This window comes from Chenopodium quinoa, unplaced genomic scaffold (assembly GCF_001683475.1).
Source record: "Chenopodium quinoa cultivar QQ74 unplaced genomic scaffold, ASM168347v1, whole genome shotgun sequence".
NCBI classification, from domain to species: Eukaryota; Viridiplantae; Streptophyta; class Magnoliopsida; order Caryophyllales; family Amaranthaceae; genus Chenopodium; species Chenopodium quinoa.
Window position 1 is genome coordinate 466,069 of NW_018742969.1, and position 16,751 is coordinate 482,819.

A 16,751-nucleotide genomic window follows, 5' to 3' on the forward strand; every position below is an offset into this window, starting at 1 on the left:
GAAGACATTTGATTTTAAAAAAATATACGGAGTATATCTATTGATAAAAAGGGTTACATAGTTTAATAGTGATTGGCTGTAGATTACACCCCAGGATAGTTACAACCTTTTTAAGGGAAAACCAGAAAAGAACTCAAAAACAGACTTTGTAAGCGACTAAGAGTTGCTGTACGGAGTATAAACTAACACAGGAAGAAAAAAAAAAAGATCAGAGAGAGACAGCGTCATCAACCTCTCCCTCTCCCTCTACCCCTGCCCCTTCCTCTACCCCTACCCCTGCCCCCTCCTCTCCCTCTTCCCCTCCCTCTTGAACCAGACATTCCTTGATCTCCACTTTCGTCTTTTTCAAAACTGAACATGCTCAACCTTATATCTTCTGCCTTGCTTCTCTGAGGACCCCGCTGCTCCTGAAGGGGAAACAAGGAACATTACTGATTGAATACAAAAGCCCTAAAACTTCATGTTTCAGAAATACTGGACAGTATAACTTCAAATTTTGACTATCTTATAGGGTTTGACAAATTGAACTCAGACAAGGAAGAAAAGGATGAGAGAAAAGAAAATAAAATCATAGATCAAATGATGCATATATCAGAGACAGTTTTCACTATCTTGAAGACCTCTAAAGTCACCCAGAAATGCATTTGAGCATTTTTTTTTTTTTTTTTGAATTATTTGAAAAGAGTAATGGGTACTCACCTGTTCTTCCAAATTAAACTGGTTTTGAAGTTGTCGAGCAAGAGCCTCGTCATGACTGAGATCAAGTGGTTCTTTCCTAGCTGCTGGATTTCCCTCGGCTTTTCTCCTTTCCCACTCTTCTAGAGTGAAAACCTGTTTCTCTTCTTCATACCCCCTTCCCTTGTACCTTGAACCTCTATGTCTTTCATTGCCATGGTTTGGATTATTCATTTTTTGCAGGAGTTTTTGTGCAGCTGCTTGATTCTGAATAGGGATGTACTCAGTCACTGGCAAGCAAGAAAATACCAACTCACTCAGCCAGTTTTATTGATATAATAAAGCCAATATCATCATAGTAACCAACCTATTCTCAGTGAACTTAAAGTAATATGTAGAGCATGAGAAAAAGGAAAGAAAAAAATTGAGATGTGAAATTATAAACATGTGGTTTTATGAACATGCACAGAATGAATTAATACGAAGTAAGATCAAAAGAAGCTGGACCTTCTTTTGGTCTAGTATCAGAGCTCGTTGGCTTTTCTTCAGCTCTCTGGGAAATTGAACCAGTTTTCAGATTAGCATCTGCATCATCAGCTATAGCATTAGGGGGTTGCTTTTGTTCCACCTGCCGGACATCAGTTTCTCTGGAAGATTTGGCAACAGTAGCTCTGGTATTCCTGGAAGCTGATGCCGCTGTGCCAATGCAATATGTATATTAAACACAAAAGGAATATATTTTTCACAGAAGGAGAAATCACATAAAGAGTTGTTCCTTGCAACAATACTTTTTCTTTTATTTATTTTATTGGATAAGAAGCTTACAGCAATAATTGATCCATGTAAAAAGTCAAATGTATTCCACAACACAGGCTCTGTTTTACTTGATAGAATTTAGTCCTAAACTCAGAACCCAAGCCCTAACCATGCTGGCAGTCAGCAGCATCAAGACCTTCTCTGTTTTATGTATTTATAATTACTGCTTGACAAACGTCATGCAGATTGCAAGCACCTCAACAATATCTTCCTATTCTCAATTAACAAAATAGCAAGATGAGAAGTATACCGGTACGAGAAAAACCAAGGTTAGGCCCTCCAATCTTCAATTTCTCAAACGGTGGGGGGCCACCAGCATCACCTTCTCGGCCTAGCCTCAGAGAGGAGCGGGCAAAACCTGAATACTTCAGGTTCATCTGCCACTCTTCATACAATGATTCCACAACTCCTCCTAGTACAGTAATTACATCCGGAGTAAGGCACACGATACCATAGTGTACCACCACTTTCTTTTCTAAACGGACCTGACAATAAGCAACAACTTGCGTTCATTAACGTTAACCAATGATAAACAAAATTTAGATAAGCCCCATAAGCACCAAACAATGCGCCACACCAAAGCCCATTACCAAAAACAGCCACACAAATGAAGAGCACAGTTTAGTTGTTTTCAATGTCATTTCTTGGATGACAGCATCTAATCACATTCAATAAATTGATCATTTTCTTCTTTACACATCATTCCATATGATAACACTTAAAGTCTTTGAATTCCAACTAAACCAAGACATGCCTTTTCTTCCTTAAGGCTCATCTCTTTTTTAGGATGATGAACGGATATCTGCATGTCTATCCTATGATTGCTGATGTTAATTCTACTATCTCCTTTATTGTTCTCTAGCAACATGAAATTCCAATGAAGCAACATTCCAACATACAAAGCTTACAGCCATGTATTACACATAATCAAAACTAGAGGCACTATCTATTTCTAACAAAGTTAAAGGAGCCACTACTGGCAATTTTCAATAACTTTGGATAACAATGTACTGAATCAAACGTCAAATTATACTGTTCTTCACCTTCTATTTGTCACCGATCAATAAGTCCATCAACTTTTTCTTTCAATCGAGGGTTTTCACAAGCAGCTACGCCTATGCCAAGATAATTATTCAATACAAATCTCCACACATGTTACAAAACCAACAAATATTCTATGAAGTAACAATGTAGAGTGAATATTAAAGACTGAACTATTGCTCATTCAAAAATTCTTCCAAATTGAGAGATGTCACAAACATAGGCCAATCACTAAACCAAAACAAATGCAAACCGAATCATTAGCATCGATTAATCATAGGAGAAAGTAACCTTGGTTCCAGGGACAGTGTTTTCGGACAATGCCGGTATAGGAGAATACTCCACAGCAGTAACTTCAGATTGTCCATCAGTCAAAATCAACTTCAGAAGCCTCCGGTCGCTCGAACCCTTATAACCAAGCACCTCACTGCTCCTACTTATATCCTTCACTGAAGCTATCTACAAAACCCAAAACCTAAACACAATCAACAAAAGCAAATTATAAAGAAATTCTTCAGGAAAAAAAAAAAAACAGCTTGGGATACTTTTCAAGGCTTAAGCAGATAATAACCCACGAAAACGGTTAACGTTAGACTAAAACTTGAAAGAACCCTAGAAACTTGGGGAAGAAATACTTGAAAAACAATTGAAGATACTAACACAATTAATTAATATCCAAATTCCCCAAAAGGATTAAATTGAATTGTTTCGAACATTAAATACAAACCCTAGAAATTGGGGGTAATTAAGGATATTGAGAGAGAGAAAAATTGCCTGAAGAACTTTAGGAGGTTGAATAAACTGAGACGACTTGCGAAGGAGAGAAGAATCAGGCAATGATTTACCACCAATTGAACGCAAATCAACATTACAGAGCTCGGATTCCAAGGAATTGACGAAGAAGGAATCACCGTTGATGGCGGAATTAACGGTGATGATTGCTCGAACTTGATCAAGGTTGAGGTCATTGAAACACCAACCTCTAGTAGTTAGGGTTTTCAGCAGGTTTTCTGTTGACGAAGATGGTGATGATGAAGACGACGACGCCATTGAAATCGAATTTCCAGAAATTAGAAGTTTTTACTCAGAAACCGGGAAATTTCAATTTTAGTGTGTTTTTTGGTAGGTTGTTTTTGAAGAAAGGTTGGGCTTTACTCTTTTGCGGTGTTGCATTGGACTGTTGTGAATTTGTGACATGTTAAGAAGCCCACGGATCGGACTGATCTGGGAGAAGTTTCAATCTGATATGAGTAGAAAAAAATTTCAAAAAATAAATATACAAATATACAATGGAGTGTAAAAAAAATTAATGAGAACACCCAATATGTATATGAATTATGTTAAGGAGCATTATCTTATACTTTAATTAACTAACAATAAGTTCACCTAATGAGTAGACCACCCCAGTCGATCAGACTGATTGGCAAATATTGTAAATCAGCTTCTTTTGTGGACCACCTTGTTGTAAATAAAGGAGTAGTCTATTACAAATAGTATAAAAATATTAAGCAAGACCGAAAAATTGATCTCACAAAAGTAGGAAGAGTACGTGTGTCGTGAAGCAAATTCACTGAGTTGAAAACGAAATTCCGACACAACCGGAGTGCTCAATTGTATTCGTCGGCACGTTCCCTAAGGTTAACATGCCACTTCCACTCAAAGGCACTTTTGGGTGGAAGGTTGGAGCCAAGTAACTTATGCCCAATATAGAGTATGTGTTTAGCTTGTGCTTGATATGTATTTCTTAAGTGTATGTAACATTGTAACATAATAAAGACTTCTTCTATTTATAGAAAAATATAGAAGAAGAATCCCATCAAACGTCAAGAGAGATGAATAATCAAATTGATGGTGGTAATTAATCACCTTTAACATTCTCATAAAAGGGGAGGGTTATAACTTATAAGAGTTACGCAAGAGTATAACGTTGGTGATTTATCACCTTAAACTTCTACTTAAATGAGGTGTTATGTGAGAATTATTCAATTGAAATTAGGAATGGGAAGTAACATCTTGAATTCCCTTTCTTTATTCCAATACACCTTTGCAATATAATATAAATTTTTTTTTTAAAAAAAACCTAGATTTAGCATCACAATTCTCAGCGACGAACCACCACCATTTCCGTCATTCCTCTGTCATCTCGCCGGTCATCGGTTATCATCGATCATCGCGTCCCTCTTCTTCTTCCCTTTTTCCTCCTTCCTCCTTCCCCGACCACTCCAAGCGATAACAAAAAGAAACCCTAATAGCAAAAAGGTGTAAAATTAGGGTCATATCAAAAAGGTGGAAGCAATTTTAATCACCTTAGGTGTTGATGGCATTGTTGTGATGGACTGATGGAGGAGGAAGAAGGTGCAGTGAGCTTTATTGGAGGAGGAAGAAGGGAGGAAGAAAGTACAAACTTGCTCCCAAGTAAATAAGTGAAATATCTTATACACCCCCTGTTTGGTAAATTGGACTGATGAACATGTATTTCCTCCTCGACGAGTTCATTTGCAACCAAAAAAAAAGTTATACTTTGTATTGAGTAATAATTTGTAAATTGTGGGATATTAGCTAACTTAGCTGATTAAAGTTGGAAATACGGAGTAGTAGAATTTAGAATTGCAATCAAATCTCGTCAACAGTGTAATTAATATGTATTTGATAACATAAAGACTATGTTAAGTTGGTATGTATTATTTGTTGAATTTTGAATTATGTGTACCTAATAGTATAGTCGATCGAGACTCAACAATGCACTTTATGTGTCCCTAATAGCGTACAGACTTTGCTAAATTCTCTAGCATATCACAATTATTTTGCAGATTGAAGATAGTGTCTTAGCTTGCATAATTATTAATTAAGGCTATGGGAGAGGCAACACGAGCCAAGCCAACGTCATCTTAAGACACAACAATGAAGGATGGAAATTAAAATTTTGCTATTTCCTTTCTTTCTAAACCCAGATGGCGTTAAGGTATGATTTATGAATATGGAAACTAAAAGTTTCTTAAACAAACGCTATGTATAAGTTTATTCGTTCTAAACAATTTTATATATAAGCTACTTAAACCAAACTTTTCTTAAGATGTTTTACAAAAATAAGTTTGTATAAAATTTGTCTAAATGGATCCTTTACGAGTTTTGAACCAAAGTTATTAGTCCAATGTTCCAATACAAATTATACAATCAATTCAATTTTGAGTCTTGGATTTTATTTTTACAGTCTTCGAATTTGAAGGTTGATCATTCAATCATTCATCTTTGTTTCATAATAGTTGCAATTTTGGTATATTTTATATATATCACGAATAATACTACACCTGATCTAAGCGAACCCAACTTGACCAACCCTGGGCATATTTTTCTGGCCGGCGAGTTTGGGAATGGGATTTTATGTAATTTTAGTTATTTTTTGGCCCCGACTTGAAAAGCTCACATGGCTCGATTAATTTAGAACATAATTTTCGATCCAAATCTTGACCCGCCCTGCCCAAAGAATGGGCCAATTTTTTCAACCTCACCCCAATTCAAAACCAACTTGAGCCGCCCGAGTATTCTAAAATTTCAATTAATATGACACGGAATAGTATATTTCTCCAATTTACAATACTAGACCTATTTCATGTTTGCGCTACCTCGCTGCACCCTTTACCTCTCTTGAGTCTTGACTCAACTAGACCGTACTCTCCATAGTAGCGGCTCGTGAGCTTTCTCTCCTCCATTAAAGCAGCTTCTGAGGTATCATGATAAATCATCGAATATGAATTTTACAATCTAGTGTTCATCGTTAATTTAATTGTCAATATACTCAATTTAGGGTTCTTCTGAGGAGGATTATTGAACTATTGGTTGTAATTACTCGAAGAATTTAACAATTTTTTCGAGCTTACTTTGATAATTGACTCAACTTTGATTGCTAATGTGTTGCAGGCTTTGGTTTAACCCTTATTCCCAGAATTGTAGGACACTCTTGACTGTGAAGCTAAAATGGCGGTAAGAACTTACTTTATTTTGTCAAATTATTTCTGTAATTCATATGAATACGTCTTCTTTAATGCCTGCTTGTTGTAGTAAATATGAGAGTCTATTTGCTTTAGTTGTATTCATGATTGATTGATCAAAATTAATGGACAAAATTTGATTAGTGTTTCTATGTCCCTGTTGAGAATCATGAGCCGAAACCGTTTTCGCAATGCTTTTGCTCATAGTGTGCCATGTCGGGATGAATTGATAAAAAAAAACCTATTCTAGTGGCAATTTTATTACAGTGCTTAATATTATGCTGGCTGCTTGGTCATTGTGATTATTACTCTTAACATATTTGGGTTACATAATTTGTTTACGATGTAATATTTTCCTTATAGAATAACAAACCAAGTTAGGTAATGTGTGCTTAACTTTGTCTTCTTTAACTTAATGAGTTGAATGATACATTAAGTTGTTCTTCAGCCCCTTTTTGGATGGTATGACCGAATGAGAGTGGAAGGGTGAAATGCATATAAGATTTTGAGATGTTTATGATTTTTTCTGACTCGGCAAGTCCTTGTAGATTTGTCCATCTATCCTTGAGCATCCTCCTAATATGGAGTAATATTGTAGCATAACTTATCTGAAAAAGAAAGTATCTGAATATTCATTTTGGCTTTTTATTGCCATTTATTTAGCGTCGGCCCATTATGTTCCATACAATCAGTGGTATAAAGTTGTTCATATATTTGATAAATCAAAAGGTTCCACAAATATGTGGTAAATCATTTTTCATGATTGATGTTGGTAAGTAATGAATTTGTGAATATTCAACAACACTAATGAAGACAAAGGATTCACGACACCCTGTGATGCCAAGTTGGTGATATAAACAATCATCTATTGCAGTTTTTCACTACCAATATATTCTGAAATAGCTACATAGTTGAACCTCATAACTTTATAAACCTATTGGTAGGCTTTTTTATGGTTCCAAACCAACTTAAATGAGCAAGGGAGACACCCCGCACATTCACTTCAATCTTGGATTTTCTTTCTTTTTTTTTTTTTTTTTTTTGAAATTGGCTCGAAAGCATGGATTATAAGCCTTCAATCTTGGATATTTTTCACCTTTTTTCGGGTTGGTAAAGGAAAGAGGTCGGGGTGCTTTCCATCGATTCCAAAACACCAAGGGGTCCATTTGGGTTGTTGGATCCTTCTTATTTGCCTTTAAATTGTTAATTTAGTCATTTACAATTTGTGCTTCCCTTCATTAATTTAAGGTCACCATGGGACTTTTTATGACCAACTAGTGGTATATATGGTTCCAAACAACATTATACGACATCAAGATGCATTCCTTTCAATCTCAAGGGTATTTAGCACCGGATTCTGAAATTTCCGAAAGTGGTTCAATTACTTATCCAAACAATATAGTATCTGAAGCATTATTTTGCCTATCTTGTTATCTAATTACCAGCATGAAAAATGATTTACCACATATATGAGGAATTTTGTAGCATTGATTGTCTGGAACCTAATGATCTGAAAATGCAGTTCAGACTTTTTGTTCAGCTCACTAATGGGGAAAGAGGGTAATGAGTTGTATTGGGAGTTAATGATTTTGTTTTAGCAGCTAGAGTGTTAGATTTTCCACCAAATTGTTGAACGTTTCATCTTCTGATTACCATGACTTTCTGAACTATTTCTTTAATATTCGTGCTTACTATTGCAGACTGTTCCAGTAAATCCTAAACCATTCTTGAACAATCTAACTGGAAAACCTGTCATTGTGAAGCTGAAGTGGGGAATGGAGTACAAAGGTAATTCTCTTGTGATCAGGAGATCTAATTTTCATGTCATGAATTTCTGCCCTTATTTCTCTTTAGTTTCACGACTATTTTCTTGAGCTTACCTTTATTTTCATTTTTGCTGGCAAGTCCAATGACTATGAATAGGTTTTCAGAAAAAAAGAAAAGGAAAGAAGGGATTGCCATTCTTTTTCATAATTATTTGGGTGTAATAGGTATTTTAATTGGCCATGAGGAAATGAATGTGACAGTGCTTTTCTTATGACCTCTGCAGGTTATCTTGTGTCAGTTGATGGCTACATGAATCTACAGGTAATTACTAGAAGGCATTTTTGTTTGATTGCATTTCAATGACATTTCTTCTGAATTAGTGGATGCTTTTCTTTCTGTTCTATTGTTGTATTTCATAGTTGCTTGCCTGATTGTTCCAATATTAATGACTTGCCTGCAGCTGGCAAACACAGAAGAGTATATTGAAGGCCAGAAGACTGGAGATCTTGGAGAGATCCTCATCAGGTAATGAAAGTTCTCTTTTCATTTTTACATATACTTCGTATAAAAAATGTTATATTTCTCAATGAAGGTCTAGAGTATTGCACCTCTGAACTTGTGCTTGGCCCACCAACTTTGTTTCTTAGAATGCTCACAAATTTTTGTGCGACTGATTGCACCTATTTTTATTGGTGCAACCAGCTGGTCTTGGGGTGACTTGTTATATAATTTTTGTTGACAGTCATGAGGGTGACTTTCTATCATGTATTGGGATGAGTATTTGATTATTGAGGGGGGCAAGGGGGGGGGGGGGGGTGGGGGGAGGGGTTAAGGACTTGTTATATGTTTCATATATATTAAAGCAAGCATGCAATTTTATAAAATCAAAATTATGTGCAAGTAGTGAAGGGCATACCCTTGAGGAGGAACGGGTCAAGGGGTGCTCATCTACCTATCTTAGAGCATCTAACCACTCCTTTTCAGCATTACACCATTAAGCATTAATTAGTTTCTAAACTATCAAGTTTTGTAATCACTTGAGACAATATTATCACAGATCAAATCAGCACAATAAACCTTTTGCTTCCACAGAGATGTATCTTTAGCATGCCAAAGATTGTAGACCAAACTAACCATATCTTTCATCCATACACTTGATTTTCTTCTGCCTTGAGCTTTTATAAGTTTCCCTCTACAGAGAATCCAACGTAACTCCATTTTTGTATGGAACTTGAATCCAATTATAGATAAGTTCAAGAACCTTGGATCTTTAGCACGTTAACAGAGGTTATCAGGACAAACTCCAATTCTGTGTAGTCCATCCTTTGTTATTAGTCTACCAATCTTAACAAACAGTCAGATGAAATTCCCAAAAGCAATAGAATAGACATGCTTTGAGTTATTCAGTCCAAACGTTGTTAGCATAGGCTCTTTTTTTTTTTTTTTTTTTTTTTTTTTTTTTTTTGAAACCTAGCGTAGGCTCTTTTGAAACTCTCTTTCATACAGCAAATTTTCTTCCCAGTCCAACTGTCATTAACTGTGGATCTATTTTCCCACCAACTAATGACTTCAAAGAAACATGTCCATTTCCCCTCAGAAAACATCAGCTAAGTGACTTACCAGACATACTTGGCAATTGCTGCTTTATTCCAAGCCTGGCAGTCCCCAACAGGCCCAACCCCGCTGAGAATTTAGGCAGACGAATAAAGTCCCAAACTACCACAGCTGTTAATACTTGGTGAATGGTGATCAAATCTTTCAAGTGAACTTATTTCTGAGTCTTTGTTTGGATTTCATATCTTACCCAAACTCAAATCTAACACTACCCTTTTTGGGGCGGGTTATTTTTCCCATAGGTGCAACAATGTCCTGTACCTTCGCGGTGTTCCTGAGGATGAGGAGATAGAGGATGCTGACCGAGACTGAAACAGACTTATATATCCCAATCCCATGATACAAGTTTGCCATTGTCATATGGAGAATTACTGCTGACATACCAGCTCATGGAAGACAGATATATAGGGTGTAGAAACTACTGAGTGAGACTGATTTGACACACCTTATGTAAAAGAATCACTTGATATCCACAACAAAATTTTTGTATTATGATGAGGTTAAAATTTTGCTTTTGGGATGTTATGTTTATTGTCTAGAAGTTGTTCATTTACCATTTCAGTTTAAGTTTTTCTGGGAGCATGTTGTCTGTTGAACATTTATTTCCAACAAGAGAGTACAGCCTGCAAATCTGCTATTGGACAGGGTGTTTCAGGCATACCTCCTTAGATAAATCAAGTGGCATGTTGCAGTGCAAAAAGACGCTAGAGGGGGCACAGAACAAATTTCACCATCATCTTGTTTCATAACTATCATGACTCACCACCTCCCCAGCCCCATCCTCCCTCACCTTTCCCTATGCCAGTACACGCCTAGGCGCAACTACTACCATTGCTGCTACCCTGACTACTGTGAACATCAGTACACAACATTTTTGTAGAGCTTTCTTGTCTCTGAAGTTAATCTCATTATTGGCCATTGGAAGTTATTGGAAGTAATATGATTAGGATTATGGAGATCACTTGTCAATGAATTTACAACGTCTTGGGTTGCGATTTTATACACACTTTGGTTAGTACCTCTAAAGTTGGCCGGAGACAGTCTTAGATTTGCTTCTCCCAGATCATAATTGGCAAAAGTGTGCTACCCTGGCCTTCTAATCTTCTGAAGGATCGGTGCACGAATGGACAAATGCCCATGCTTACTCAATTGAATTATACTAACTGGAAGATATGACAACATAGTGAAGCTACTTGAAGTGATGCTACGTAGTATGAAGTACATTACGAGTACTGATAAAACATTAAATATATTTATGAAAGTTAGAATTCTATAACATTATACAATATGTTATCAAAGATTAACTTACACAAGTAATTTCAAGTTGTTTGTATTCTAACTCTTTTTGCCCATCAAAAAAATTTATCTTATACATCATCCTCTACAAAAATTTGATAAGAATATTTCCCATAATTCAATGTTTTCTTTCACATCTCAATTCTAATAAAATTATAAAAAAAAACTAACGCTATAATACTGGTAAGTTTGTATTAATCATGACTATTTTCAGTAGTGTACAAAGATAGCAAGGATACGAATTTAGTAAGTTTGTAATTCTGTATATATGCACATTAAAACGAAAATTACGTACCAATTTATATTAACCATGCAATATGATAGCTGATAATGTTGGGCACCTTGCGATAGATCGTTATTTATAGTCTCACCTAAATTGTCAGCTGTAAAGCAATCCAATATTAATGAACATTCAATTATGTCAATATGTCACCAAAATTTCTCGCTGATCAATGAATTTTTTGATTACCAATTGTTCCAATTATCTTCAATGTTGACCAATAATATTGCTTTGGTATACGATTAAGAATTTTATTTTTAGTACCCGTATCAATTTTTTGCATTGAACATTATACTTCAAAAAATAATAGAAATAAAGTGAAGCTTCTATTGGAGATCTTGAGATCGATTCTCACCCCTGCGGCCCTGATCTCATGGCGTATATATTGAGGCATGGACACCATATCAAGAAAATTTTAATTTGGCCAACTCACATACATGCTGTATAATTCTTAAGAAGTTTCACTTCCATACATGTTAATGTCAATTAAATAACTTACTACGTAATAAAATAAGGGTCTGTTCTCATTGACTGAACTGAGTTGAGCTGAACTGAACAGAGCTGCACTGAACTGAACTGAAATGAATATTTTATAAGAGAAGGAAATTAGGAGCTGAATTGAACTGAACTGAGCTGAACTGAATTGAATTGAACTGAACTGAATTTCAACGTAAGAGAACAGGCCCTAAATACAGAGTATATCAAGATCGACTTTGGGGGCGGGGAAACGTACCATGTGCCCCATATAAATATGGCATACAAGTATATGGGTAATATGACATTTCTATGCAATTATACATTGGTGTGGACTCATTCAAGGATCTTCGTGCCCATATATATGGGCAGAAGACTAGCTTAGACTGAACACACAATTATTTCTTTTTGTCTCCTCTTAGCTTCTTTCATACAGAGTACTTCATACAGTATACTAATATAATACTAAATACTCTCTCTATTTTGTTAGTTACTCCACTTAATTTAGCACAATTTTAACATACGTATAATATTTAAAAAAATACATTGAGATGAATTCGATAACAACATTAAAATAAACATTCATGTAAATCAAATGTCAATTTTTATTATTGAATTTGATGTTAACATTATTAGCTAATGTTATTTTTTTTTTCTTAACTAGTCTAACACGTCATAACGCGTGGTGTAATTAGGGATAATGATAATTAGAGTTGAGCTGCTGGATCTTAACTCCATATCATGCAAGCTGGAAACTTTAGTAAGGATTCATATTTCAAATACATCACATGCATATTTAGACTAAAATTTGCAGTGGTGTACATAGTAATATTATATATTAACATCATGTTATGCATTAAATTTATGATATACAGTGTATATATATAGGTCAAGAATACTATTGCAATAAGTCGTTTTCCTCCCATTATTATCTATCAACATTCAACAGTATCTACGGATGTTGTAGTTTGGATGTCTATGTTGAAATATAGTAAATAATATGCATGTGAGTTGAAACTATTAATAACTAGGCGTCCACCCACAAATTAAATTGGGTGAAGAAAATGGAAGATGTACGAGTAATAAACATGCGGCCATAATCAATTTGGTTTATACTAATGGAGATTTAGCATGTCATGTCGTCCTTGGCCTAAATTAAAGTCGGGATGAAGGGCTCATTAACCAAACTCCATTCCTACTAGGATAAATGTGTAAATAGGTGCATGCAAAAAGTTAAAATAATGCGAGTATAATAATATAGGATGGAGGGAGTAACGTACGACTACTACAACCCTGCCGCGCCTGGGCCTATTGCAAAGCAATAAAAGGGGTAGGGCATTCAACCGGCCAGCCGAGAACTGAAATTGAGCATGTTTTGGTGGTCATGTAAATATGTAATAATGAGACTATGAAATTAATATCACTATATTTCGTAGCATCAAATACTTATTGTTTGGGTCCAATTTAGTCCAATTGGGCCTAGTCATTAAATGATCCAATTAAAAGCCCAAGATCAAGGTTCAACTCTCCAATTGTGCTAAAGTCAAGATCAGTCCACAAAGCAAGTCAATTGGGCCAAGGCCCACTTCTCCCATATACGCAAAGGTATAAAAGCCATTAATATCACATTTGTACATTCATTCACACAAAGCCTCAAGCAATTAATTCTCTTGCATAGCTTTCTCTCTCTACACATTGTACTGACTTTTAGCATCGGAGGGGCCTTCCTCGGCAACACCCCCGAGGCTAGTTTACGTGTGTCTGCTGTGCAGGAAATCCTCGGCCTAACATCACTTGGACCGAGCCTAGTCTTCACCACTTCTCTGGACCTTCAGCAAGGTCCTATTGTTTCCGCCCGAAACAATTTGGCGCCGTCTGTGGGGAAGACTTTCAAAAAAAATTTAAGCCAATTTCATTAGTTTTACCTCAATCTTAGTTCCAATGGCTAAGAATCGCAAGAACAAGAGCAACGGTGCTTCTCCTCCGAGAAAACGCCGAAAATCACTAGGAGGGGGTCCCTTAGAACGCCCTACTCCTAGTCCATCTCCTCCTCGGGATCGGAGCCTTTCCGCGGGACCCGACTCTCATGGAGAGCCTAGGGAGAGATCCGAATCTCCTTTAATTCAGTCCAACCATCCGCCGAGTCCACCTCGGTCGAATGAGGATAGCAGGTCCACTCAGAGGACCCAATCCCATGCTCGGAGTCAATCCCGGAGCATTCACACCCACTCTCGCTCTCAGCCGAGGACACCCCTGACGGGGCCCAACTCGGAGGAGGTAGTGAGAGCCTTAGCGGTCCTCATGGAAGCCATGAAGGCCCAAAATATGCCGCCTCCGCGCGACCGAACCCCTCCGCAAACCAGGAATCAGCGGAGGAACCTCGGCCAGGATGGGGGGAAACCCTCATCTTTTAAGGAGCTCGGCGAATGGGAGGAAGACACATGGAGAACCGAGAGGGAGAGAAACAGGAACTCTCACTTCTTCAGGGAACCTTCCACTCAGCTCACCACGAGTAGAGCCCACAAAAGCAGCAGTTCTGCCTCTCGGCCAGAAACTGCCCGCCGAAGCGTTCATGACCGTCTTGGCGACAGGGAACGGAGCGTGCACAGCCGCCTCTCCTACCCTGCAGCCGAGGCCCAGACCTCCCAGCCAGGGACGAAAACCACTTCTACCTCTCTGAGAGGGCGGAGCGCGGTCCTTTCGGCTGGGAATAAGGGAAAGGTCGTGATGCTGCCCTCCAGTTCCCCATTCGTGCAGTGGATACTGGAAGCCCATGTGCCGACGGTTAAAATCCCGTCGCACATTACTTATGATGGAACTTCGGATCCGAAGGACCATATTGCCTCGTACGAGGCTCATATGCATCTTTGCCCCAGGTCCGAGGCGACTTGGTGCAAATATTATCCAACCACTCTCAAGGGGGTCGCGCAAGCGTGGATCTCCAAGGGAGTGAAAGAAGGCTCAATCACCGGGTGGGACGATCTGTCCTCCAAGTTTAAGAGCAAGTTTTCCACGGCAAACCGCCGAGAGAAGACTACTGCAGAGCTTATGGGTCTGCAACAAGGGGAGGCTGAAAGCCTCCGAGACTATCTGACTCGCTTCAGCAACGAGTCGTCCAGCATTTCTCAGCTGGACCAAGGGCTGGCAGTTTTCGCCCTTCAGCACGGTCTCAAAACTGGACTGTTCTCCGACTTCATGGTCATGAATTCACCCAGGACCTTGGAGGAGGCACTGAATGCTTCGGATAAGTACATCCGAGCTGAAGAGTGGAACAAAACAAAAACCCAACCTCAATCTGGGGGAGGGAAACAAAAACAAGCACCCTCGTCTGAAGGCCAAGGCCAGAAGGCAAAAGGAAAGGCGAAAGCCTCGGAACAATCTTCGGCCAACGAGTCGAAGAAGGAAAAATCTGCTCCTTTTGCGGGCAGATACGAATCCTACACTCCGCTCTCTCTTCCGCGCGCCAAAATTTACAGCGTAACGAAGGAGGAGCAGAGTTACAGAAAGTCGAGACCACTCCCAGAGTGGTATCAGCGAAAAAATAACAATCAGTGGTGCGAGTTCCATGAGTCACCGGGACACAATGAGGAGTGTATCTAGATGAAGGTCCAAATCGAAGATATGGTCTGGAAGGGGTACTTGAAAAAATATACCGCGGATCACCACGAGAAAAAAGAGGCTGAGAAATCCGAAAAGGACTCTCGGCAAGAAATTGACTTCCCCCGAAAGAACAGTAAAACTACGGAAGGGAAATTCCCTCCAATCCATGTTATCTCGGGAGGAGCATGCTCTCGGAGGGAGCACAAGCGTCACCTCAGGGCTCTGACCCATTAGGTGAATCATGCTGACATTCAGTCGCCCCAGTCACCGGTGCCGAACATGACGTTCACATCCGCTGACTGCCGGGGGGTGACGTACCCTCACGAGGACCCGTTGGTGATCATCGCCACAGTGGCCAACCACGACGTCAGCAAAGTTCTAATTGACGGTGGTAGCGGAGCAAATATTTTGTTCCGAAAGGCCTATAATCAAATCAAGCTGAAGCCCAAGCACCTCACGCCGGTATCCTACCCAGTATCCAGATTCAATGGGGCTTCAACTTATCCTGATGGGAAGGTTCTGCTTCCTGTCACCATCGGCTGCGATGAAGCAGCTAGGAACGTCATGACTGAATTTTTGGTCATCGACGCTCCTTCAGTATACGACGTGATTTTGGGGAGACCCATAATTCACGAGATCCAAGGGGTCGTCTCAACTTATCATCAGCTGACAGCTGATGATCTACGTTTCAGACGCCGGCTTCCCCGAAAGGGTCTAGGGCAGCCAAAAGGAGGCCCGAAGGTGCAATTACCTCAAGCCATCCACTAGTCGCCCAGATGACGACGATGAGGATGAGGAGGAAAAAGAAAAAGAAAGAGAGCCGAGTACAAAAAAGCCGAAAGGTCTAAGTGCTTCGGCCCAAGGTTCTGTGCCCAAAGAAAAAGGGCCAGAAAAAGAAAAGGCTAGCTCTTCATCTGAGCCGAAAGACTCAGAGAGCCAGCCGAAGAAGAAAAAGTCTGGGACGCCTGCTGACATAGACAGGAGGCCAGATTGTGAAGAGTCCAGCCCATTAACAATGGACCTGGACCAGCAGACTGAAACGGTTGAGTTGACCGAAGGAGATGCTGAGAAATGTGTAACAATCGGGATGAACCTTGATCCGAGCACCCGTTGTGAACTTATTCAACTCCTTCGGAACAACAAAGATGTGTTTGCCTTCTCGGCAGCTGATATGCTTGGGATAAGTCCAGACCTCATCT

General features: G+C 38.8%; 2 protein-coding genes across 2 annotated transcripts; one reads left to right on the forward strand and one right to left on the reverse strand.

Moving 5' to 3' along the window:
• Positions 1-12: 12 nt before the first annotated feature.
• LOC110729096 (tudor domain-containing protein 3) lies at positions 13-3,923 on the reverse strand. The gene is made up of 6 exons (XM_021908801.1): positions 3,307-3,923; positions 2,824-2,991; positions 1,742-1,976; positions 1,183-1,371; positions 700-965; positions 13-407 (listed from the first exon to the last, which is right to left on the reverse strand). Exons 1-6 carry the CDS (start codon positions 3,580-3,582, stop codon positions 228-230), a joined length of 1,314 nt encoding a protein of 437 aa, XP_021764493.1. The 5' UTR covers positions 3,583-3,923; the 3' UTR covers positions 13-227.
• A 2,176-nt stretch (positions 3,924-6,099) lies between these two features.
• LOC110729099 (probable small nuclear ribonucleoprotein F) lies at positions 6,100-10,472 on the forward strand. Its single transcript, XM_021908803.1, has 6 exons — positions 6,100-6,258; positions 6,451-6,513; positions 8,222-8,309; positions 8,572-8,609; positions 8,749-8,813; positions 10,145-10,472. The coding sequence occupies exons 2-6, from the start codon at positions 6,508-6,510 to the stop codon at positions 10,212-10,214; spliced, it is 267 nt and encodes an 88-aa protein (XP_021764495.1). The 5' UTR covers positions 6,100-6,258; positions 6,451-6,507; the 3' UTR covers positions 10,215-10,472.
• The last annotated feature ends 6,279 nt before the right edge of the window (positions 10,473-16,751 follow it).